General features: G+C 45.0%; 1 protein-coding gene across 1 annotated transcript in view; it reads right to left on the bottom strand.

The window, feature by feature from the left end:
- Positions 1-25,804, bottom strand: part of LOC147701761 (uncharacterized) — a 469,217-nt gene that overhangs the window by 17,490 nt on the left and 425,923 nt on the right. The window contains exon 6 of the mRNA XM_086929364.1: positions 2,723-2,857. Coding sequence (XP_086785490.1) covers positions 2,723-2,857 — 135 coding nt within the window. The remainder of the gene's footprint in view (positions 1-2,722; positions 2,858-25,804) is intronic.

Genomic DNA, 25,804 nt, shown 5'->3' with positions numbered 1-25,804 from the left:
AATAATCGAGTTATGCGTGGTCAACCATGGCAACCCTAAAATCAGCTGGAACTGGGGTGCGTCTATGAGGTTAAATCTAATAAATTCTCGATGACCCTGCAACCCTTCCAATTCTAAAGTCTCAGTTTCTTCTACTATGGGTCCTGAAGTCAAATTGGAGCCGTCGACTGCCTTTACGACTTCGAGATTCTTCTTCTTGATCGCCTTTATGCCCATTTCTTGCGCATATTTCTGGTCACAGAAGTTCCCAGTAGCCCCCGAATCAATCATGACTGAGACTTCTTCCAATTTCTGGGTTCCGAATTTGACTGTAAGAAATACTGTAAGATGAGGGGCCGCTGACTGCAATGTGTTAATCAGTTGCTGAGGTTCATGAGTTGACTGTTCGGAACATCCCACCAGGGCAACTCCTGTTACTGGTGGGATCGATCTTTTAACCCCTGGTTACTCTTGTTTCTCTTCGGACACTCCCTCACAAAATGTCCCGAGGTACCACAATACAAACACAACTGATTTGCTCGCCTTTTATCTTTTTCTTCTTGAGAGAGAGGGCCCCTGATGGAACCTATTTGCATTGGTTCCTCTCCGGCACCCGTATCTGGTTTTGAGGGTTCAGGTCTCATACGGTCTAGGCGTGGCACAAACGACTTGTAGTCTCGCTTCTTTTCTGACCTTCTTTCAAACAATCAATGCTCGATTTGAAGAACTAAATCAATAAGTTCTGAGATTTCCTGAGGACGTTTCGGGATCTGCGCCAATGCATCTTTTATTTCATCTTTGAGACCACGATAGAATATCGCCGCACGTTTACTGTCGGGCCAATCTGTCTCGACGATTAGTTTGTTGAACTGAGCTATATATGCTACCAATTCACGATTGCCTTGCTTAAGGTCTAGGAGTTCGTTGTCGGTGGCTTGGTTGGCCGTTCTTCTGTCGAATATTCGTAGAAATTCTTTCTTGAAACGATTGAAATCGTACAAAGCTGCGTCGTTTCGAGAGACCAACGGCATAGACCAGGCTGCGGCATCGCCGCTCAAGTAAGACAACATGAATGCGACCATGGCTTGATCCTCTTTGAACACTACTGATCTGCACAAGAAATGTAGAGAACATTGGGTCAGGAAAATCTGGGCCTTATGGGGGTCCCCGCTAAAGCGCTCTGGGTTGGCTAAGGGGACAATAGGTGCCACTGAATGAATTACTTGCGTGGCCACTTCTGCACCAGAGTTCTGAGAGGAGTTGAAGCTAGGTAAAGGAGTTGTTCCCGCTAAGAGTTCCTCTAATTTCTGTTGAACGTGACGAGTTTCTTGTTGGGACCTTTTTACCTCATCCCTCAGGACTCTATTCTCTTCTGTGGAACCTGTAAGTTGGGCCTGTAACCCTTCTAGGATTCCCGCCAAGGAGTTCATGTCAAATCCCTCAGCCATGTCGACTCGAGTGAAAGGTTTGCACTTCAATCTGTCAGAAGCTTCGAGTAACACTGGAGTCAACACTGATTTCTATGCCCACTACCTCTGAAAAAGAACTCAAGAAACACTTTGGACAATTGCTGTGAATTAATTGGAAAAAAACAGACGAAGTCTCTTACCCTCAGTATGATCTGTACAAGCCCCAGGAGGTGATTGATGACAGGCAATGTTCTGTTTTATCCTCACAAGTAGTCAAAGCAATGGAATAAATGGAGAATGGACTGACAACACTCTTGAGGAATAGGAATGGAGCAAGTCCCGACTCAAGGAAGGAATTTTGAAGTAGACACTGAATGACTTAAAAACTAGCTATGAGTAAACTAATATAGTCCTATTGAACTGACTGAACTGTGAAGGAGTACTGACCCCAATACTGATAACGGAGATAACTAACTAGGATTTCGTGAAGTGGCACCAACTAAACACATACTACGAATTCTCCAATTAAAGTCACTTGCCAGAATCCCACGTTGCGCATGCGATAAGAACAACCAAAACAGAAGCGCTGACAGGAATTCCCTCTGAACAAGAACTTCACTCAGAGCCGCGCTGTGACTCCGGTGAAGAGGTCAGTTGAAGTGCGCAGATTCCAGAGCGGCTGTGCGCTTCATCTCCACAGCTGCTCGCGCGCTCTCGAAGACTAGAGCGCTCACTCCTCGCTGTTTGCAATCCCCTTCGGCGGCCATGTTGGGATACTTGCTTCTTCAGGTTCTGTACCCAGCGCCGCAGGAACAACGTGGTGACTCTATGCTGGCTTCTCCAACGTGGATATTTGGAGCCCTGCTTTAATGTCCGTTGAGTTTTTTCTGGCACTGACCTAACGCTGGCTATGGTTCTGGAAGTCTTGACAACAGGCTGCTAAATTGACTGAGGTAATAGTGTAGCTGAACAAGAAATAGAACACCGGGACCCCACAGATATAATGGTCGTGGGGAAGTGGCCTGAAGGCAGTGCCTGGATCCCAAGGCCAGGAGGAGTGGAACTCAGAAACTCAGGGGCTGGAGTGAGTTGCTGGGTCTCTGCCTCTTGTTATATTTCCTTTTACAGTTATTAAGTCTAGTCGGGTTCTACAAATTTCCATACGTCATGTTCACCTACTAAATAAGTGTAGTCCCCTATCAACAACTTCTCAAAATAACAACTAGATTGTTCTGCAGTATTTTCAACATGACATTGATTCTGCCCAGAGTGTGTGCTACCAACAGCTCAGCTAAATACAGACAAATGCAGGTCCAGTGCTTCAAGGTTCTTACCGCGGGAATGTGAAACAACTGCACTGCTTGGCTGTTTAGATGTACGTCTCCACCAAAAAATGACCAACGCCAGAATAACAACTACTACCAGGAATAGAGCGCCAGCAGAGGCGCCGATATACATGATCTTGATATCTAAAAAACAAAACATTGTTAATATACAGGCTAAATCAATAGTAAAACTGATTAACAGTTTTATTTGTCATCATCTGATCAGGATTAACTTATCCAGAGATTTCAGTCACTTTGACGAACCAATATGGCTGGAGTAGAGAACATTAAATACCAGACTTGCCACAGTTTTAAAATTTGATTTCTTCCAGCCTGCTCACTTTGCTTAAATGGAAGAGAAAGAAAAGAGTAAGCGCACGTTTCTAATATGTTTAATTTCACAATGCTTGTGGGTATACAATATGTTTTTGTGACTATTGTCTGTATGCGTCCTTTGTAGCTGTTGCGCAGCAAGCAAATCAATAGGGTCTGTTCGGCCTTTCAATTAAAAACACGCGTTTTGTACACGCGTGTATTCAAATCCAAAGTTGTGTATTTATAAACACGTGCTAATGTTGCAAAGTGAACCAACTCCTCCCCCTCCCTCCACCCACTTCCCGGTCTGCCATTCTGACACCAACTGTCCATCCTAATATATGTAGACTATTGTCTCTATGTGTCTTTTCTTAATGTTGCAAAGTGAACCAACTCCTCCCCCCTCCCTCCACCCACTTCCCGGTCTGCCATCCTGACACCAACTGTCCATCCTAATATATGTAGACTATTGTCTCTATGCGTCCATTGTAGTTGTTGCACAGCAACCAAATCGATAGGGTCTTGTCGGCCTTTTGATTAAAAACATGTGCATATTGGACATGCGCGTATTCAAATCCAACCTTGTGTTATATATAAACACGCCCTTAATCGAATCCAACGTTGTGTCATAAATTCAAAGCAATCAGTGAAGAACTTTCAGAGATTTAAGATTTTGATCAATTGAACATTGACATTGCTATTTTCTGTTTTGGCTTTTGATTCAAAACATGCGCGTATTCGACACGCGCATATTCGAATCCAACGTTGTGTCAAAATTTCAAAGCAATCGGTGAAGAACTTTCGGAGATATAAGATTTTGAACAAACGAACATTGGCATTTTTATGTGTCTGTTTGGGCTTTCAATTAAAAGCATGTGCTTATTCGACACGCGCGTATTCAAATCCAACGCTGTCTATATAAAAACACAAGTGTATTCGAAATCGACGTTGTGTCAAAATTTCAAAGCAATCGGTGAAGAACTTTCTGAGATTTACAATTTTGAACAAACTAACATTTACATTTTTATTTATATAGATTAGTTGAGTTTTTTACATTTTACCTTTTGATTGCTGTTTAATTTCCCCCAGAGAATGCATTGGTGTGTTTAAACAAAGTTGCTACACCAAAAATGGGGGTTGCTGTACTGTTCCTTGAGAAGGTAGAGTTAGGAAAGTTCTTGCTGGCGTGAAAGGGAGAGAGAGAGGGGATATTATTAATACCCTGGGGAATCCATTATGTTGGATTTATTTGCCTCACACACCCCGAGGAGTGTCATGCTTCATCATCGGCGGTTGCTCCTCGTCGGGGAGGCGGTGCAACCCCCGACGGGCACACCTCAGAGAGGGGCTCTTTGGCGGAGATCTTTTTCAACTGCCTGTAGGTGAAGTGGGGGTATGTGGGCGGGTAGGTGTATACCTCTAGTGAGGTGGATAAAATATAGAGAGGGGTACCTGAATTGACTTTTATTCTGGGGGTCCCCTAGCTATGGTTAAAAGGTGAAGCTAGTCCTCTAGGTGTTATCCAATTATGTTGTGTAACCCTAGAAGGAACTAGTGGTGCATGTGGTCAACATGTTTCTCGCTCATGGTGCATTTACCGCGATTCTTCAGGACCAAGAAGTGAATATAACATCATGCTTGTATCATATGTTATAGAAATTTACCTTAGTGGGTCCTCCTATGTCTATGTCTGGAGGAAGGATAAGGAAAAGGTTAAATTGCCAGTCATTGTATTGCCAGAGAGAACTTATATTACCAGGGTGGTGGTGTACTCATACCACCGCATGCTGTGTGTACTGAGTATGCACTGTAGACTGTGAAGCACAACTGTGAAACACACGCTATGGTAAGTACTGTGATTCATGTTGTGACTAGTGCAAGTGAACATTAAAAACAATTAAAGTTAAAAATGCAGCAGACCGAATCTTAGTACCTCATTCTCATCTCAAGAGCATGTTGAAAACTCACCTAAAAATCACGACCTAGAGGCCCCCTGAGTGGTCGGCAGGGCTGGACTGTAGCGCTGTGCCCAAGGTGTGGCTACAATGGGGGTAATTCAGAACGCGGAGAGTAGCAATTAAAATAAATGCGTCCCGTCCCAACCGGGCTCAGAGTGTGTAGAGCGCATCCGAAGTTCAATAGTCCCGCTAAGCGCTCGCCTCACTCAGCGCTTGACAGGTGAGTGAGGCGAGCGCTTAGCGGGACTATTGAACTTTCAACATGCTCTTGAGAATGGTTTTTTGAGTCACAGTGTTAGCGTGTTGTTATACTTAAACATCTTACACAGCGGTGTCTGCATTTTAATGAATCCTCCCTCACACCTGGGATAGTACAGACAGGTACTAAGATTCGGTCTGCTGCATTTTTAACTTTAATTGTTTTTAATGTTCACTTGCACTAGTCACAACATGAATCACAGTACTTACCATAGCGTGTGTTTCACAGTTGTGCTTCACAGTCTACAGTGCATACTCAGTACACACAGCATGCGGTGGTATGAGTACACCACCACCCTGGTAATATAAGTTCTCTCTGGCAATACAATGACTGGCAATTTAACCTTTTCCTTATCCTTCCTCCAGACATAGACATAGGAGGACCCACTAAGGTAAATTTCTATAACATATGATACAAGCATGATGTTATATTCACTTCTTGGTCCTGAAGAATCGCGGTAAATGCACCATGAGCGAGAAACATGTTGACCACATGCACCACTAGTTCCTTCTAGGGTTACACAACATAATTGGATAACACCTAGAGGACTAGCTTCACCTTTTAACCATAGCTAGGGGACCCCCAGAATAAAAGTCAATTCAGGTACCCCTCTCTATATTTTATCCACCTCACTAGAGGTATACACCTACCCGCCCACATACCCCCACTTCACCTACAGGCAGTTGGAAAAAGATCTCCGCCAAAGAGCCCCTCTCTGAGGTGTGCCCGTCGGGGGTTGCACCGCCTCCCCGACGAGGAGCAACCGCCGATGATGAAGCATGACACTCCTCGGGGTGTGTGAGGCAAATAAATCCAACATAATGGATTCCCCAGGGTATTAATAATATCCCCTCTCTCTCTCCCTTTCACGCCAGCAAGAACTTTCCTAACTCTACCTTCTCAAGGAACAGTACAGCAACCCCCATTTTTGGTGTAACTCTCTAGTACTTCGTACAGGACACTAAGCTGTTACTGGACCTTCCACCAATACTGCGTGGTAAATAGTGTCCTCTCTGTCTCCCTCTTTTTTGAAATCTAAACAAAGTTGCTACCATGAGTTTTGGACCCTGAGGTTTTCAAAATTGAGAAAAAACTTTTGCACATTATCATGCTTTAAAATGTTCTAAATGTCTAAACCAGACATTAGCCAAGACCTTTTGATATAACTAAAATTATATGTCTATAATATCCATACCCATACAAGGGCTTTCAGCTAGCCCTCTTCAGCTTTTAGTTTGCTGTGTAAAATAGGTCTGCCTGCCTGTCTATCTGTCTGTCTGTATGTCTATCTATCTGTTTGTCTTTGCCACCCCCTCTATACATCTTTGCAACCATATCTATCTATGCAACCCACTTCATCTATGCACATCGTTCTGCCTACCTATCCACTTAATAATACTATCTATCTAGTTACCTTCTATCTAAGCTAACCCTATTGTAAGAAATGTGGTTGTTGGTTGACTGGGGTGTGAACAATGGTAAAACAGCAATCATAATCATTGTTAGGATAAGACAGAAGCAAACATGAAGGTAACCTATTTACAAAAATGATTTGATCAGCACACATTGAAGTCAAAGAATCAGTTCCACCAAATGAAGTTGTTACACATTTGTTTATTCTTTGAATTGCATTCTCCTTTCTTCGCAGGTAGCCAACGTGTTTCATCCTGTTTAAGCACTTCTTCAAGGCTCATCAATTGTCTGTTCTATTGCAAGAATGATCCCTCCTCTCAGATTGGCCGGACCTTGCAATACTCCTATCTGTGTCCCTACGGTATTGGAATCCTTTTTCAAAGTCGTGCATGTCACTCTATATTCTTTGAAGATTTTGCTGAATAAATGGCAGCCTCAGTAGCTGTACATCTTTATTAGAAGTTCTCTGTAGTGTAGATATTATAGGTTAAATCACTTTGGATGGTGTATGGTCAATATTGAACCATGACTTTGGAATGTGTTTCGAGCATTCGTCCCTCTTTCAGCATTTGGCGGTGTCTAATGCTGAAAGAGGGATGAATGCTTGGATTCTTCTGTCTATATTCTCCTGAGCCACTGACCTGACCTACGGGTAAAACTTCTCCTCACCTGTGAACCCCAGCTGTGAATCACCTAACCTTAACTTGCTCACAGATGCATCCCAGAACGCAGACAGTACCACCATGTCCATCACAGTGATGTGGCCCATTCCAACCGTTGGATCACACTTCTGTCCCCAACCCAAGGAAAGCTTTGACCATAAGGACAGCAACCAACAGAGGCCACAGACAGCTGTCAGTATCAGAAGCCAGGAGCACGGCCATCCATTTCCAGGTGGAGGCTAAAAGCAGTGGCATTTGATAGGCTTCTCTTCCAGTCTTGGGGTTGACAAGGAGTTTCCTATGGGCTCCTGAGGGTTCTCTGACCTCAGAGGCTTCTCAGAGTGGGAGGCAACAGCTCCCGGTGTTAGGCACGTTACTTCCACTCTATCTCCTTCCTGCTTAGTGGTGGTCTGTACCTTGAGGCTGAACAAGAGACAAGGAGCATCCTCCCTCACCCTGGTCCTACATCTGGGCATCCATACCCTCCACTTGTGAGTGGTACCCCAGGAAACTGAACTGTCAGGGTACCCAGAGTGGCCACCCTTCTCAGTTGTCCTGACAAAGGGGTCAACTCATTCTCCAGAATGCAGTCTATTGGCATCTGGGGACTACTAATGACCCTCATCAGTGTCAAATCCCACACCCCACTCCAGGGATACCAGGGCTATATGGCAGAAAAATTCCTGTCCATAGGCCCGAGTCACTCTACACACATGGCCAGTGTACTGCTCTGGGTTTACTAGTCTTTCCACTATCATGGTTTGGCCAGCCCCAGTGGGCCACAGTGTGGGACTCTATTTTTCCCAGCTCAAACTCCATGTTTGTAGAGGTGGATTCTGGCACAACAGACAGGGAAATATAAAAAATCAAAAAGGCCAAGCAATAAGAACTTGAACTCATCCCTGTGTGCCACTTTGGAAACACAAGTCCAATCCACACCGCTGTCACCAGTGTATGAAACTGTGTTGTTGGTTGACTGGGGTGTAAGCCCTGGTCAGGCAGTGACAAAAATCCTTGTTAGGGTAAGGCACAGCAAACACCAAATTAACCAGTGCTCACCCACTGGATAGCTTGGCACAGAGCTGTCAGGCTTAACTTAGAGGCAACGTGTAATGTATTTGTACAACATTTTAAACAGTAAGCCAACCTACAAAAAAGATCCCACACCAGCTTAGAATATTAGAGTTAAATGTAAGTCCAAAACAACAAAAATCCAATCAATAGAACCGTAGGAAATACATTGGAAAGATTTAGGTGAAAATTTTGGCTAAAAGGACAAAGCGCCAACAGTGGTTACCTGTAAGCACAGGAACAGGATCAAGTCTTAAATTCACACCTACCATGATGGAGTGCAGGCTAGCTACAGGGACCAAATTGGGACCACTGAAAACAATACCTGAAATCCTGCTGCATGGACTGTGCAGCTCTGCTTTACGAGTCTTTGTGTTGTCCGGCATTGGTTCCACGGAGCTGTGAGGCAAGGTTTGCAGGACTTGGCGTTGCTTTGTGTCAGTCCCGGGGAGCTGTCTGGCAAGGCTTTGTGGGGCTTGTTTTTGCTTTGCATCAGTTTTGATGAACTGGCAGCTGTGTGGTGCAGCTTTGAGGGGCTTCGCACTGCTAGGCGTTGATTCTGATTAGGCTGGCCGCTGTGTGGAAAGGTTCTGAAGTGAGTAGCTTTGCACTGGTTCTGAAGAGAATCACAACTGAGCTTTGCAGAAGCACCTTCAGGCTCACTTCCAAGGGTCCAGAGCTAAAGTGGCACCGTTGGAATGTCAGGACTCACAGATGGTACAGTCCAGGTGCTGGGCTCATGGTTGGGAGAAGCCTGTTATGTTCCTAAGGGATCTGATTAGGAGGCCACCCAACAAGACCTTGGAGTAACTCTGGGTTCTATGTTCAGGTGCATTCCTTCTCACCCAGGCAAGAGGGCAGATCAGCACAGCAGGGCAGTAGTCTTTCAGTGCAGTAGTCCAGCAGAGTGGCAGTCCTTTCAGCATCACAGTAGTCCTACCTGACAGTGTATTCACAGGTTCAGAAGTGTACCAAAGTGATGGGTTATGAGTTCCAATATACATACTCAGTTGTGCCTTTGAAGAGGGGAGAACGCTTCTAGAGGTTTCCAATTGAGGTCTCCAGGCATCCTGCATTCCCTACCCTGGCACCAGACTTACTACAGTGGGTGTGTTCAGGCATTACACAGCCTATTCAGCTATAAGTGGGGCTGTGCTCAGCCTCCTTTTTTCATACTACCAGTGATGGCCCATCATAGTTCACAATTGTGTGTGACTCTCTAGGTGAAATAAACAAAGCTCAACTGTCAGCTACACACAATTATGTGATCAGAGACAGGCTACAAGTATTAATGACTAGGATAAGAACATTTAAAGTGAACTTCAACATGAATTAGAATTTTAGATTGTGATTTCAGAGCCACCAATAATAAACTTGTTATCTCTAACAATTTGGAAATTATATTTATAAACTGTAATATGGCAACTCCAATGTTATCCTGTATTAGGGATAGTCCTTGCAGTCGTGAACAACACATTTAAGAGTTTTTTACTATCAGGACATGAAAAAATTAAATGCACATGCCCTACTTTTAAGGGTTACTTATAAAGAAAGGTTTGGCCCTAGCAAATGTTTTTTTTTGCCAGTTAGAATTGGCAGTTTACAACTGTACACACGGGTTATGCAATGGCAGGCCTGAGACATGTTTAAAGAGCTCCTTGAATGGGTGGCACAATCAGTGCTGTAGTCCCACTAGTGTATTGTAAAGGAGAGTGAGCCAATTGAGGGCTTTGGAGGCTTGGATCAGTACAAATTCTGTCATAAAGAGATACCTCCAATACCATAAATCAAATCTTTTCTCTATTGAAGAAACTAACTTATTGTTTCTTCAAGTATCATGTTTCAGCAAGATTTTACTTACTGAGTTGTATTTGTAGGTATACTTATAGAGCGCAGACCTGTCACCCAAAGGGCATCCTGGCGCTTACAATTCGGACAACCACGCTTTACGCTGCTCAGACATTTCTAGGGAAAAGATGCATTTTTAGCGTTTTTAGAGTTGTTTAATGATTGTAAAACTTCCCATGTAAAAATGTCTGTAGAAGTATCTTTTAAAAAAACCAAAATGAATTGAGAAAGAGGACTCTGTTGATTTTCTTAAACCCTTCGCTGCGCATGATGGAACAGTTCCATCATGAGCATTGGTCGTGCTGTGCTCAAGACTGCAGCGAATCCAGAACTCGGCTGCCAGAGCAGTGGTGGGTCTCCCACGCAGGTGCTCTGCCAGAGCCACCATTCGCAATTTGCACTGGCTGCCAATCGAATCTCGGATCCAATTTAAAACCCTGACTATGGCATTTAAAATTCTCAATTCTGACTGCCCTGAACTCCTGCGCCCGCTCCTGGTACCATACACGCCCCAGCGCAACCTGCGTTCTCAGGGACAACACCTCGTGATGGTCCCCCGAACTAAGCTCTGTAGACAGGGTGGACGTTCCTTTAAGGTCTTAGGAGCTAAGCTATGGAACTCCCTACCTCTGCATATCCGTGCCCTTACCAATCTGATTGCTTTCCGAAAAGCACTCAAAACCCATCTTTTCTCTGCCATCTAATCCCTTTGCTGGTTCCCCCCCCCTCAGGTACTGGTTAGGTCAGCGCCGGGACGCTCCGTTGCTGGGGCAGCTGTTTGCGCTTTAACAAATAAATAACATAACATAACATAACATGGAACCGTTCCGTTATGACCACACCAGCGATTGGAATGTTCAGCACCAGGCAAGGTGTTAAAAGCATCTATCTATCAATCTAACAATCTATCTATCTATCTATCTATCTATCTATCTATCTATCTATCTATCTATCTATCTATCTATCTATCTATCTATCTATATCTCTATCTCTATCTCTATCTATCTATCATTGCAAACTTCTCTATCTTTGCAGATCTCTCTATCTTAGCAATGCCATCTATTTAAGCAATCCGATTTATCTTCGCATCCTTCTTTCTTTCTTTGCTATTTTCTCTTTCCGTCTATTATGTATATCTATCTTTCTATCTCTATGCAACCCTTAACTTTATTAAAAAAAGCATTGACAAAGGAAAGGCTCTGACTGCAAAGACCAGACCTATTTGCTTTGCCATTTAATTGTATGGTGCTAGAACTTGAGTTAGTGATGCTCTCTCTCTTGTACTGGCACGTTTATGATCTTTACAAGCCCATTTCTGGTAAAATTTCAGGAATTCAGAATAGGTATGTAATAAGCAATGAAACATGCCTTTAAAGGGACCATTAAATGAATTATGTTGCAATAGGTCACAATAGGTCTCGCAACCCAAGCAGACATCATCTGACAAAGAAACATTCTGCAATACCTGTTGTAGTGGCACTTTACAGATGTTTGATTGGGTAAAGAGAACTAGTTTCTGTACAATGCATGGCCCCTTTAAAGAAATTGGGAAGAAGAGGTTGAGGGTTTTGAAAACAGAAAGACACATTGACCCTACGTAAACAAGACAATTATGTTATGCTGGCCTGTGTAAGACCTGGCATCCTTGGCTTGATTTTCCCCATAACATTTTCCTTCAATCAATCAGTCGGGGTTTTGTAGAGCGCACTGCTCACCCGTGAGGGTCTCAAGGCACTGAAAGAGGGGTGTGAGCAGCTCCGTTGGGGTCATTCAAAGAGCCAGGTCTTAAAGCCATTTCTGAATTGGTGCAGTGTCAGGTTTCATCAGAGGTGAAGGGGGAGTTCATGTCAGGTCTTGGCTGATAGGTAGGAGAAGTACCTTCCCCCTGCTCTGGTGCTGTAAAAACAAGGTACGGTGGCTAGGGCAAGGTCAGCTGAGTGGAGGTTCCTCTTGCGGAGTGGAAGTAGATTAATTTGTTGGGGTATTGGGGTCCGGTATTGTGGAGGGCTTTGTAGGCATAGGTGAGCAGCATGAAGGTTATTCTTCTTTCAACAGGGTGCCAGTGGAGGTCGCGAATATTGGGTGATGTGGTCGTGTCATGGAATGTCGAGGATAAGTCTGGCTGAAGCGTTCTGGAGTTTGCGGAGTAGATTTTTGTTGATTCCGGGATAGAGGGTATTGCCGTAGCCCAGTCTGCTGGTGATGAGTGCGTGGGGGACAGTTTTCCTGGAATCGGGTGGGGGATCCACTTGAACACCTCGCAAAGTATGCAGAGGGTGTTAAAGCATGCTGAGAAAACAGCGTTCATCTGCCGATTCATGGTGACTGAAGAGTCGAGTATGATGCCGAGGTGAGGGTAGAGGTGAGGTGCTCTTCAGAGACTTTGTTCCAGTTTCTGTGTGTCACTATTAAATTAGACCCGACCATCTCACTTACAGGGCTCCTAGTGTACCGCCCTCCGGGCTCCCCAGGCATCTTTGCTAGCGCTCTCTTGGATACGGTTGCCACACAGGCCCATGCCATCACCAACTTCATGATTTTAGGGGACCTTAATATCCATTTTAACGACCCTTTAGACTCGGTGGCTGTCGACCTGATCACCGATCTAGAGGCTCTCGATATCCACCTCCTAAACTCCGGGGCCACTCACAACAAAGGGCACCTGTTGGACCCTGTGTTCACGAGCACCCTCACTATGCATGCGAATGAACCCCTCCCTCTCCCCTGGACGGACCACTTCCTAGTTGCATTCCAACTACCGGGAATGTTTAAGAAACCCCAAAATCCACCTACATACTCCAGGGACAGGGCATGGCCCAAACTCTCCACTGAAGAATGGACCAGGACCCTAAAGTCATCTACACCTGCTTACGCAGATGACCCGGCCATCGCCGACGGTAAATATAGAGAGTGGATCACCACCTCCCTGGACTCTGTCCTCCCACTTAGAAATCGTGAGAACAAAACTGGCAAACCAGTTTCTGCACCTTGGTATACCGCGGAACTCCGCTCACTACGCAAAGAGTGCAAGAAAGCCGAACGATCTTGGAGGAAAAATTGGCAGCACTCCAACAAGGAAGCCTATCAAAATGCAGTCAGACTCTACAAAACTGCCATTAGGCGCTCTAAAACCGCACACTACGATACACGGATAAAAGAATCCACTAACTCAGCCAGGGAATCTTTCCTAATTGTAAAAGAGCTTCTGAAAGTCCCTTCCACCCCTCCCACCAACTCCCCCCTGGTAGACCGGAGCAATGAATTAGCCACCTACTTTAATGATAAAATTGCCCGTATCCTAGCATCACTTCCACCTCCCCACCCCTCCAGTCACACGGACAATGATCCACCCCGTAGGCAGATTGATGACAGTTCACACCCCCAACTGGCAACATTTAGGCCAGTAACCTGCAACGAGGTTAAAGACACGCTAACTAAAATGAAAAGCGGATCTCCTTTGGACCCAGCACCCATCAGAGTCCTCAAAACGGTAGCACCCGTCATCATCCCTACTATCACGGAGCTCATAAATACCTCACTTGCCCAGGGATCTGTTCCTGCCAGCTGGAAGAGTGCAGTGGTGAAGGCACTCCTCAAAAAACCCCAGCTAGACCCAGCAGATTTGGCAAACTATCGGCCAATCTCACTCCTCCCAGGCATTAGTAAGATAGCCGAGAGACTGATCAACGGACAATTGTCTCAGTTTCTGGAGGATAACGACATCCTTCGACAATCCCAAACTGGGTTCCGCCCGGGCCACGGCACAGACACGGCCCTTCTTGCCGTCATCGAGGAGGCAAGGCGCATTCTAGATTCAGGAGGGTCAGTGGCAGTGATCCTCCTGGATCTCAGTGCTGCCTTTGACACTGTCAACCACCGTGTCCTTCTCCAGCGGCTGGCAGCAGCAGGGCTCACCGGAACGGCACTCAGATGGATGGAGTCCTTCCTTGCCGGGCGTACGTTCCAAGTGTGGGACGGCAACCATCGCTCTTCTATCCTTCCCCTCACGAGCGGAGTCCCTCAGGGTTCGTCCCTGAGCCCGACGCTCTTTAATGCCTACATGGCCCCCCTGGAGGACGTGGTAACACCATACGGTATAAAAATTGTGAGCTACGCCGATGACACACAACTGGTCGTCTCCCTTTCACAACTTGACGACCACCCAGACAACCTGGCTAACTGCCTCACAGAGATCCATGGTTGGATGTGTGAGTCATCTCTAAAACTTAACGGGTCAAAGACCGAAGTGATGCTCATGGGGAAACAGTGGGCGACTATTCCCTCAACAGTCTGGCCAGAAGTGTTCGGAGAAACTCCCATCCCGAAACGCGAAATTAAGACCTTGGGAGTATGGATCGAACCCGAGCTATCAATGAAAACACAAGCGGCCAAAACCGCAGGTACTTGCTTTGGGCTCATGCGCACCACACGCAAGATCCTCCCCCTACTCCCCCTTGCATCCAGGAAACTATTAGTCCAAGGGCTTATACTATCACGCCTGGACTATAGCAACATGGTCTACTTGGGGGCCCCCGAGTACACCCTGGCGAAACTGCAACGTACTCAGAATGCAGCAGCCCGTCTAATCATGAATCTCCCCGCCAGAGCATCAGCGAAACCTGCCATTAAGGCCCTGCACTGGCTCCCTGTTCGTCAAAGGGTGGAATTCAAAGCCATGTGTACGGCGTACAAACTGATTAACGGAAGCGGCCCCTCCATCCTCAGCGACCTAGTTACGCCCTACAAAGCTTCCAGATCCCTGCGGTCCGAGAATGAACATCTAGCTAACATCCCCAAATTCAAAAAGACTCGCACGGGAGGTCGACGATTCTCTGTTAAAGCCTCCACAGGTTGGAATTCTCTCCCACGTGCCCTCAGACTCGAACCCAACTACTTAGGGTTCAGAAAAAAACTGAAAACTCTCCTATTCCCCAAGTAATGCCTTCCCCCTCTTCCATCTCTTCTGGATATACAAACCCTCATAGCGCGGGGATGCCTCCGGGTCACCAGGCGCTTTATAAATCACCAAATAAATAAATAAATAATAAGAGGCGGCACGTGTGCTTTTGTGAGGTGGGTTTCGTAAAGGAGAAATGGATGCATCGGTGGTCTGTCCAGAGCAGTTTGTGATGTGGCCGAAGCAAATGTTTTCTCCGGCGAAGATGGGGTCAAGTGTGTGTCCTGCTGTGTGAGTGGGTGTGGAGACAAGTTACTTCAGCCCTATGTTGGTAAAGTTCTCCTGGAGGGCGGTGGTGTTGGGATCACAATGGTTGTCCAGGTGGAAGTTCAAGTCTCCATTTAGGATGTAGTCGGTAGAGGCGAGGGCGTGGGTTCAATGTGGTTGGTGAAGGGGGTGTTGCAGTAGGCAAGTGTTCCACAAGGCGTTGTTCTGGGTTTGGGATGTATCTAGAAGTGGATATGTTCCATGGAGAAGTGAGGGGTCGTCCGAGTTGGTGGTTGTCAGTCTTTCATACCTTCTGTTTTGCTTACTTTGTATTTGCTGGCTTTAGGATTCTGTGAACTTTACCACTGCTAACCACCGCTAAAGTGCTTATGATATTTCTTTGAATATGGTAAGAGCAGCTTATACCCAACTGGAACATTTAATTTACCTGTAAGCCCCTACTGCAATGGCACTACCTGTCTATTAAAGAAAGTTCTATTTTTCTAACTTAATGTGTTGCATCATTTTGTGTGGTATTGTCACTTTATTACCATTTTAAGTCTTGCACAAATACTTCACAAGTTAAGCCTGACTGATCTGTGCCAAGCTACCAGAAGGTAGAGCACAGGTTAATTTTAGGGTTGGGTCATGCCTCACCCTGATGAGGATTATGGTTGCTGGTTAACCAGGACTCCAACCCCAGTCAAACAACAACCCAATCATTGACCAATAAGTGAATAACAGACTGTGTTATGCTGGCATACATTAATAACTTTGTGCAAATATGAACTGACTGCTCTGGTTCCCAAATACACTTTACTGAAAGAGGTGCTATTAAGTGATAATGGTAAATTCCATAAATATATCACACACTGTGTTACACATAAAATGCGTCATTTTAAGGTCCATGCTGCTCCTACAGTGCGGGGGGCACCAAACTTTGAGAGGTCCAATATTCATCCCAAGAGATGTGGGAGACTGTAGAGCTTATGCAAATCAACAAAAGAGTGACTAGAAAAGTCAAAGTACAAAAAAAGGAACAGGTAAAAGGTAGTGAAATCATGAATTAAAGAGATTACTACCAGCTAGGCCCGAGTGACAGACCCAAAAGGACAGTACTGGAGTGGGTTATACGTGCGCAGTGTAGAAAAAAAGAACCCTCAGGCACCAACTGAAAGTCAGTTGCCAGTTGTCTTCATTGGGTTCTTATTTGGAAAAGTGTATCCAACAGTGATAAGAAAGTGATTTAAATGGAGTGCGGGCTACTCCCCAAACCTTTTTAATGAAGGGGTAGCTCTGACTCTGTTAAAAACAGTGAAGAAAGATGGACATGAAGGAAATTAGTTTGAACCAAAATGTCCTATACAAATAAATATACAAAAATAGGTTGACATGTTTCAGCTATCTTGAGCCAAAATTCAGCTCAGCATTCATCAGGACCAAGACAGACCTCACCTTATCGGTGACGCACGCTAAGGCGTCACTAGTAAAAAAAGGCGGGATAATAATAACAATTACAAACTTGTATGTAATTGGTGCATAGGGACTTCTTCATGTGTTCCCTGCACTTGGTGAATGATGCAGAATTTGTGCGAGTGATACGAAAAGCCTCCTAGGTTCGTTGCGGGGGGTTATCTTCATGCCAGGAGCATTTGCGTCCCGGCGACTCCCCTCAAAGGCACCTAACTCGTCCACAACCACGGCCTGAAAGAGCTTCTCATCAAATACTACCGGTCCACTCCCCTCATTTAGTTTATACCATAGCACATAGATTGGTTTCTGAAGATAGTAGGGTGGTCCATATTGGTAAGGAAGAAAGTCCACTCTCCTTTCCGCAGAGAGATTCTGTCAGGTCAACATCCCTCCCCAAACCTTAGCATGCTGCTGTGGAAAAAGAGTTGGTAAAGACGTGCACAACAGAAGACAAAGTCATTTTCATACATAGTCAAAGTACTCAGCAGGAAGAGCAAAGTACCACCACCACAATCCATCATTAAACATGTTCTGATCCTGCCGTCAGATAAGCTGATCTCAGGAGATGGTTTGATGGATAACCCTTTTGAAAGTTTGAATGGAGACAGGAAAAAAACTTAAATCCCTCCAATCAGGTATCGAAAAAGGGAACTAGGGAAAGGAGAAGGGGGTGCAGATTGAAGCCTCCTTCGACCTATACAAGCCATTTCACCCTGACTTCTGAGGAAGATGCTGGAAGCTTGAATGATCTGGTTAAAACCCTTCCTTAACTCACACACATAGACAATGGGACAGGGATGAATTACAGGAGGCAAAGAGGATAAATGGGAGATGCTGGAAGCTGGGATGGTTTGATGCAACCTCTTACTTTTCACCCACAAGTTAGGATTGTGCCTGCTGATGTGAAGAAGATGAGACTATAAAGATGGCAACAGTGGCCATAACTTGAACATTTAGGAGGAAATGCTGTCAACCACATTTGGGATGAGGGAGGCACAGGGCAGTCAAGGTATAGTGATCCCCAAAGGTGTTGGTTGATGTTTAACTCTGCTGTTCTGGGCACCATCCTATATGGCACTGCAAACTGACCAAAGTGAAATCTTTTTGAACTTGACTCTCAGGGGCATGAGAGTGAACACTCACAGGCTTCTCAGGGAGATGGGATGTAATGTTCAAAACTCCACAATCATCCACCAGGCACAATAGAATATGTCCAGTTTAGTGCAATTATTTTAGTAAAAGTAAGAACGTTCATCCAACGGTGTCAATCAATACTACAAGGTACAGTTAGCGGAATGCAATACAGGATGACAATTCTATTTGATTTTAGGTGTACCTGTCCTCTGTTAATGGAGTTCACCAATGTTTGTGATCCCTCAGATCTAATATGGGGCATGGCGCTGGCTTAGGACAGGTGCAGCCACTCAACCATTCCCAAGTCATATGTGCAACAAAGGTGCAGTTTAGGTTTTTTCCAGTTCAATATTAGCATGGAAAAATGATTTGTTCATGTACCAGGCTTATGCCAACCTATCTTTCTTTTGTTCACACATGTTCTGCAGTTCACTTGGTTGCTTGATTTGAGCAGAGGTTGTCCAGCGGGTAGGAAACATAAAACGCATAGAGTGGTCCTGCTCATGCAGCTACTTTGGAACTGTTGGGGCTGTGGAAGCAATGTCACTGGGATTATGGAGACTTTGGTAATGATGGTGTGGTTGCTTCATCCAGCAGCGTCTCATCCTCAGCAGTTGCAGGCTTCCTAGGCCAGGGACTTGAGGGACTCTGGTTTGGCAGGTGTGGCCTCCAGGCTGATCATGACTTTACAGATGGTCTTGGCAGTTGCCGAATCCACAATAATCAAGTACATTGGTGTGCCATAGCATTCTGGCTCTAGCAGAATTGGTAACAGTCTTTCAGTCGTGGTGGACTACCAATTTCACTCAATGGTCACTTTTTGTCGAAGGCTTGACACAGTTCACGATGAGGAGACTAGGGGAGCCCATTCCACACAGGGGTAACTCCTGGCTCACTCGCTGATGATTGCTCCTTCTCTCTGGCTATTCTCATATCTTAAACATGCATTGCTTTTTCCTCTGGACAGCCTATCCTCCTGCAGGAACAGGCACACTCATTCCCTCTCTCAGCAAGCAAACAGACTTCCAGGCATCTATTCAGAACCCAACCCTTCTGTAGACACTGAGGCTTCTGGTGATGGAAATCAGCCCTAGTCACACAGCTATCCTCCGAGTAGTCTGTGTCGGCCTCAGTACCTTCACCACAAAGAACATCGAACTAAAACGAAGTGGTGTGGGTTGGATCCCACTTTTGTGCACAATTTCCAGGCAATAGATGTTGATTAAATGCCTGAGGCTTCAGAACAGGCATTGGTTGGTTCTCTTTCAAATGTCATTTTTAGGCTGCTTCAGACATTACCTTTTTTAAAGAACAGTGGACCCTAGTTTTTCAGGATCAGGAAAATGATAGGCAAACACAGGATCATACGTATGTCCTTTGTCCAGCCGGACAGGATTTTATTAATTAAAATATTTTGAAATAGCTCAAAGAATCAACATAAAATAACATAACAAGTGGGCATGACCCGTGACCCACGGTGAACAAGACAAAACAAGAAGGGAGGGTTTATGCAAAAGCGCACAAGGTGGTCTGTACTTGTATTCAGTTTGACAGACTTGATTCTATTTTAACACACCATTGTAAGAGGCATTGTATGACATTATTTAGTGCATATGGTGCTTATTGGTCGACGACGTTTCGATGCCACAACCTAAATACAGGGCATAATCATCAGGACAAAAGTGTTAGTCATGTTTGTCTTAAGATTGTTTCAACATTTGCCTGTATTGGAAGGATATGTTCTCCTGTGTGAAGCAACGTCTAGGATGACCTTGTCCACCACAAGTAGCAATGTGTTTGGTTGCATAGTGGATTAATGCGTCCACTTTAGGGGACTGTGTTCAATCTCTTGGTCACAGGTTCAAATCCCGGCAGGTTCACTCAGCCTTTCATCCTCAGAAGGTTGATAAAATGAGTACCACTGAGTTGGGTAACAATAAAAATCTATTATTCAGTGCCAAGATACCTTTGGGGGAATGTGTGCTTTACAAATACACATTATGTTATGTTATAATTCCAAGCAAGAGTATTAAAAACATGGAAGCCATGAAATTGCCTCTATCGTCCTCACTTCTCGGGATGCTATCGTCAAACTCTGCTTGAGCAGGGACTCCAAAATGTTATCCTCCTGGACCCAGTAGTCTGACTCACAACACACAGAGTCCTTTTATCAAACGTGCTACACATGCACTACACACACACATAGGCACACATGCACACACACATTTTGGGCCAGATGTACGACGCCCAAAATAGCACCTTGTAAATTGCAAATATTTTGCAACTCACAATTTGCAAGGCACTATTTTGGATGTACAACCTCGTGTAACACACTGTTAGCGATTCCCAATGGGGTAGCAAATTGAGAGGCTCATGAACATTAATGAGCCTCTTGCAATTTGCAACCCAGTTGGGAATGGTAGGCCCTCCCACGTATAGTGGCCTGCTGGGCTCAGCTGACCACCATGTCTGGGACTGCTTTTAAATAAAGCAGTTTGCTTTTTTGAATGCAGCGGTCCAAATAGTCTGCTGCCACCAGATTAATGGACCCTGTGAAGTGCAAATTGTACTTGTTGTTATTTAAGATTTTGATGTATTTTTCTGCCGTATTCACTGCCCCTTGCCACACAATGAATAGGTCATCTATATAACGATGCCAACATACAACTTTTCCACTGTCCTGTTCCACCTTACAGCTCCTGGGCACCTGCTCCTCCCACCAGCCAATGAACAAGTTTGCATAGCTGGGGGCAAAGCAGGTGCCCATCGCCATCCCAGATCTCTGTCTATACCATTGTTCTTCGAACAAATTGATGTTATTGGTGTGGCAGAATTCTACAAATTCCAGAATCATCATATTATGCTGCGCAAAGCGCATTTGTCGTTGGTCTAGAAAGTGCTGGACCGCATCCGGGCCATGTTTGTGTTCTATACACGTATAAAGACTGGTGATGTCCAGCACCATCAATAGGTATTCAGAATCCCATACCATGTCCTTAATTAGGAAGTCCTTTGTGTCCTGTACATAGGACTGTAAATTCACCTCAAAAGGGAACAGGATGTTGTCAACAAATCTGGACATATTCTCAGTGAGGGTGTTGATTGAAGAAACAATCGGGCGACTATATATATATATATATATATATATATATATATATATATATATATATATATATATATATATATATATATATATATATATATATATATATATATATATATATATATTACCTACTGGCGGTCGCCTGTAGGTAGTTATAGTTAGGATTTTTTTCAATAGGGAAATTGCAACATTCTATTGGGAATAACTTTAGTGCTGGTTGAGGAATCTGCCTGAAAATTTCCTCAAATTTGACTCTCGGCACTCCGGTCCTTGCCTGAAAGTTTAGGGGGGATTCGTCAAGCGGGGGCCGAGAAAAAAGGGGGGTCCCAAAACATGTTTTCCCCATGTTAATTTCCATAGGGCGGTCGACCTCACTTTTAGCCCGAACGGCTGAATGGATTTCCACGAAACTTGGCAAAATTGTAGGGACTGGTAGCCCGATGTGCCTTTGCTATGTCTCAAGATATGTGCTCCAGTGGATTTTGAGTAATTTAGGTAAAAAAATATATATATATCTATAAGCGCGCCCCGGTAGGCGCACCGGGGCGCGAACCAGCGTGCAACGCGAGTTCGCGCGCGGAAATCTGATTGGCTCTCGGGTGTCTGTAAACAATCCAAACAGTCCGGAGCGGCCCCCATCTTGTGTCTCGGTAGGATAGAGACACAAGAGGTGGCAAAAACAAAGAGGGGAATGACCAAAAGGGGGCAGGATAGACTCCCCTGACCCCCTAGGTTTGATGTGGGTGCCATAAAAGGGCCCCGCGGGGCAAAACATATATATATTTTTTTCGATTTGCGCGGGGGGAGCGCCTGGTACGCGCACCGCGGGAGCGTACAGGGGAGCGTACCATGGGGAAAAAAGAATGAAAGAGTGTTTTAAAAATGTAGCCTTTTTTTATAAATTGGAGGTAGTTCTGAAAAGAACTGTTTTTTTTCTTCTTTTTGTTGCTTTATATATATTTTTAATGTTTTTTTGAACATTTTGTACTTTTTTTGGCTTTTATGAACTATTTTATATTTTTTTTGTTATTTTTATGGGGAGAAACAAAAAACAAGGAATTGAAAACGGTTGAACTGGAGCAAAAAAAAACAGGAAACAATTATGGATTTTTGGGGCATTTGTGGTTGTCACCAGCACGGTTGATGAGCGGTATGCTTTGCTCACCATAGGTGATGGTTTTCCAACAATAAATACAAGTGATCTTGTATTTCCCAAACTGGGGTTGAATGTTTGGGACCATCTCTCTTGTCTCTGGTCCTGATGGAGTGGGTTGCTTTCTTTTTGAGGTGCTGGGTGAAGATTGGGGAGGGTTACTGGCCAGTTCTCTCACCTCTGCCGCAGCATAGTTGTTGGGATGCTTGCACTGCATGTGGCGACTCATGGTGTTATTGCCAAATGAGTATTTTTTGTTAGGGTTCCCCCTTGAAAATTCCATGTTACAGATTAGGCAAGTCACCTTTGGCGCATTCACCTTTTTTTGGCCACTTGGGATGGAAAAAAACTCCCATACAATGTGTGGCTTTGGCCTATGTGGGTTATTGTCTTCTGGCAGGAATGTCCTCCTCCCCTCCTCTTCCTCCTTCTCCTCTTCCTCTTCTTCATCTCCACCAGTGTGGTGTTGTGGTGGTCCTCTTGGTGGAGGTGGTGGTGGTGGTGGCTGAGATGCTCCTGCTGCTGCTGCTACTGAAGCCACTTTTCAGTCCAAAAAAGTACAGAGAGGTCTTTCAACAGGTTTTCTTCACTCAAAGTACAAAGTGAGAATGAGGAAAAAAGGTGGAGGCTTTCATCATTAGTAAAAAAAAACTGTCCTGAACCAATGTAAAGTGTTAATTTCAGATCACATGACCAGGGCTTTCATCATTTGGAAACCAAAACTGTCCTGCACCAATAAAAAGTGTTATTTTTAGGTCACATGACCCGACGCGCTTATGCTACGCGCCCCCGGGCTCGCCCAGGGGCGCGTCGCGTAAGAGCGTCGGATGCTTACGTTGCGCGATTGTATGCGCTCGAGTGCTTCCGGGTGCGTTTACGCCGTGCGTATCACGCGGACGCGGCTACGCGATACGTCACGATGATGTTTTCGCTCGTGGAAAAAGCGCTAACGGGACGCTCACCGGTACGCGCCCTGGGGCGCACAGCAAGACTGCGCTTTCCGGTGCGCTCACCGGGACACGCACCGGGAGCGCTCCAGGGCAAAAAAATAAAAAACATGAAAAAAAACCATAAAAAAATAGTATTACATAAATATACATTATAGGATTCATTATAAAAAATATTACATTTCATAGATATAGAAATTTGCTATTAAAAAACCTATGAAATTCACTGAAAAAAACCAAAGGTTTCACACCAGTTAGTGTTAGGAATTAGCATTTAAAAAACCTTTGAAATTCACAGTAGAAAACATAGGTTTCACACCAGTCATAGTTGGGAATTAGCATTTTAAAAAACCATTAAATTCACTGAAAAAATCATAGGTTTCACACCAGTTATAGTTAGCTGGAAATTTTACTGACATAAAACCATTGAAATTCCCACGTTATAGTTAGTTGGACTCACTATAACTTGCGCGCCTGCAATGCCCTGCTGATGACGTCACATATTACATCACTCATGACATGGTCAGTGACATCACTCACAGCAGTCAGTGGAATAAGGAAATAGTTTCATATGGGCACGATTTCAGTACGCAGTCTCTCTGTTTCAAATTCACTTGCATTTTGGAACAACTGTGATCGATGTGACAGTCGCAGGGTTGGACTGGTGATGAATCAAAATAAAAGGCCCCAAGCGGACGCACCGCTCCCACACATGCAAATGCACTGCCCTCCACCCGACACTCACACAGGATGGAGGAACACAGAAGGGCGCCCCGGAGTTAACACAACCTGGGACAGTTGTCAAGTCGTCTTGTTTAAGAAGCGTTCCACACTGTATGTTGCAATAACTATTGGTGTAACTGAGGGAAGAAGACAAATGCAATAATGAATAACGGCGGCTAGACACGACAATCCAGTTTGCTATTTAAAAAGGCACAATAGAAATAAATAAAACACATGCAGGGTTGGAATGGGGCAGAAAATATGCCCATGAACCAAAATAAAAGCGGCCTCTATTAGTCAGTTAGAAAGCTAAAAAAAAGCGGCCCGTGTTTCAAATTGGGGCAGTTTAGCACTGAAGACTGGCTCTGTAGGTGTTTTGCAAGATATAGAATACTGCATGGATTTGTGTTCACTGTAGGCAATGATTATTTAAATAACTAATAAATAACAAAAGTCGGCCCAGCAGACCATAAAACAGGCCACACACTGACCTGTCAGAGCAGCCTCTGGGCACTGCCTGATTGCCCTTTAGCAAAAGACACACAGATGATGGACGGAATGCAGAGATCTGTGCTAAATCCATCATACTTTTACTTATTGAGACTTCGGATTTCTTAGCTGTTTTAATTTTAGCACTGTATGCATTAGTTGACTGGGGCTCTTGGACATAACGCTTGCTTCACTGTCCAGGACCAGGAGTTTGGACCGGCAGTTACTTCCTGGCTCTCACCACTCGACAACTAGCAGCGGCGTAGCTGGGGGGCGGGGGTCCGCCCCAGATCATTACGTGCAGTTATTAGTGCACTGTGTAAGTGCACCTGCTTACAACAAATACTGCAGTACACGCCACGCAGGCACGCACGCACCACCTACTATAATAGTGGTGATGCTGCGATGCATTGCAGCGGCGTACCCAGTTTGTGGGTCCCAGGGCTGTCAATCTTATAGCGCTACCCATGACGGCCCTGGGCCAGCACCTGCGTTGTGCTCCTCTGACGCGGGCCACCACCATGCGCTTAGACTGAGTGGAGACAGTCTCGGCAGGGGAGTGCTGCTGGGTGATTTGCAGAACCCCTACGGTAGGGGCCCAGCCACCACCACAGTGGAGCCTAAAGAAAAGGCAAGATGTCACTGTGAGTTGAGCAAGAGTTTTGGCACACTCTTTATAAAACTTTTCTACAGCGATATGTATACCATGTGGATGGTAATTTATCGGACTTCAATGCCTTTCATAGGATAGTACCGCCATTTCAGAATGGCAGGTTGGTGACTGAAAAAATGCCTACATGATGCAGAATGATACTCTTGAACTGGACTCCTCGTTTTTGTGGTAACTTATTTTGTATAAACATAATGTTTTCTCTCAGCAAATATTAGCATTTCTCAGTATGGTGCACATACATGGGGCAATAAGATTCCTCCTCTCTTGCACTCAACATCTGTCTAGAGTTTGTGGGAAGTTCTCTCTCGTGCGCACAGTAACCCCGCCCGCCTCCCAGTTTCTGTCCTGGTGCGCAGTGGGGTTCGTTGAAGTGCGGGAGGGGGGCAGCCTGGGCTCCTTTCAAGATGCTGCTGGCTCGAGCCCTCTGCGTCTCCCCACCCCCCTCTCTCTTTCTTTGCCCTCCGTGATGTGTGTGTTTTTTTTCTGCACGCAAATACACTCAGACAGGGCACCCATTAACTTGCAGTTTTTGCAGCACGCCGTACGATTAGACTATTAGCAGAGTGATTAAAAAAGAAACAGTTTTAGATGGATATTGGGTTCCACAAACAGCGGTTGCCAAGTGTGTGTTCCGCCCGCAGGAAGGGCTGCGCTTTAAAACTCTGGACTTTTTGCAAAGGCTATTTACAGTTTTTTTTTGTTGCTT

This window comes from Lissotriton vulgaris, chromosome 7 (genome assembly GCF_964263255.1).
Source record: "Lissotriton vulgaris chromosome 7, aLisVul1.2, whole genome shotgun sequence".
Taxonomy (NCBI): domain Eukaryota; kingdom Metazoa; phylum Chordata; class Amphibia; order Caudata; family Salamandridae; genus Lissotriton; species Lissotriton vulgaris.
This window is presented reverse-complemented; position numbering and strand designations above follow the sequence as displayed.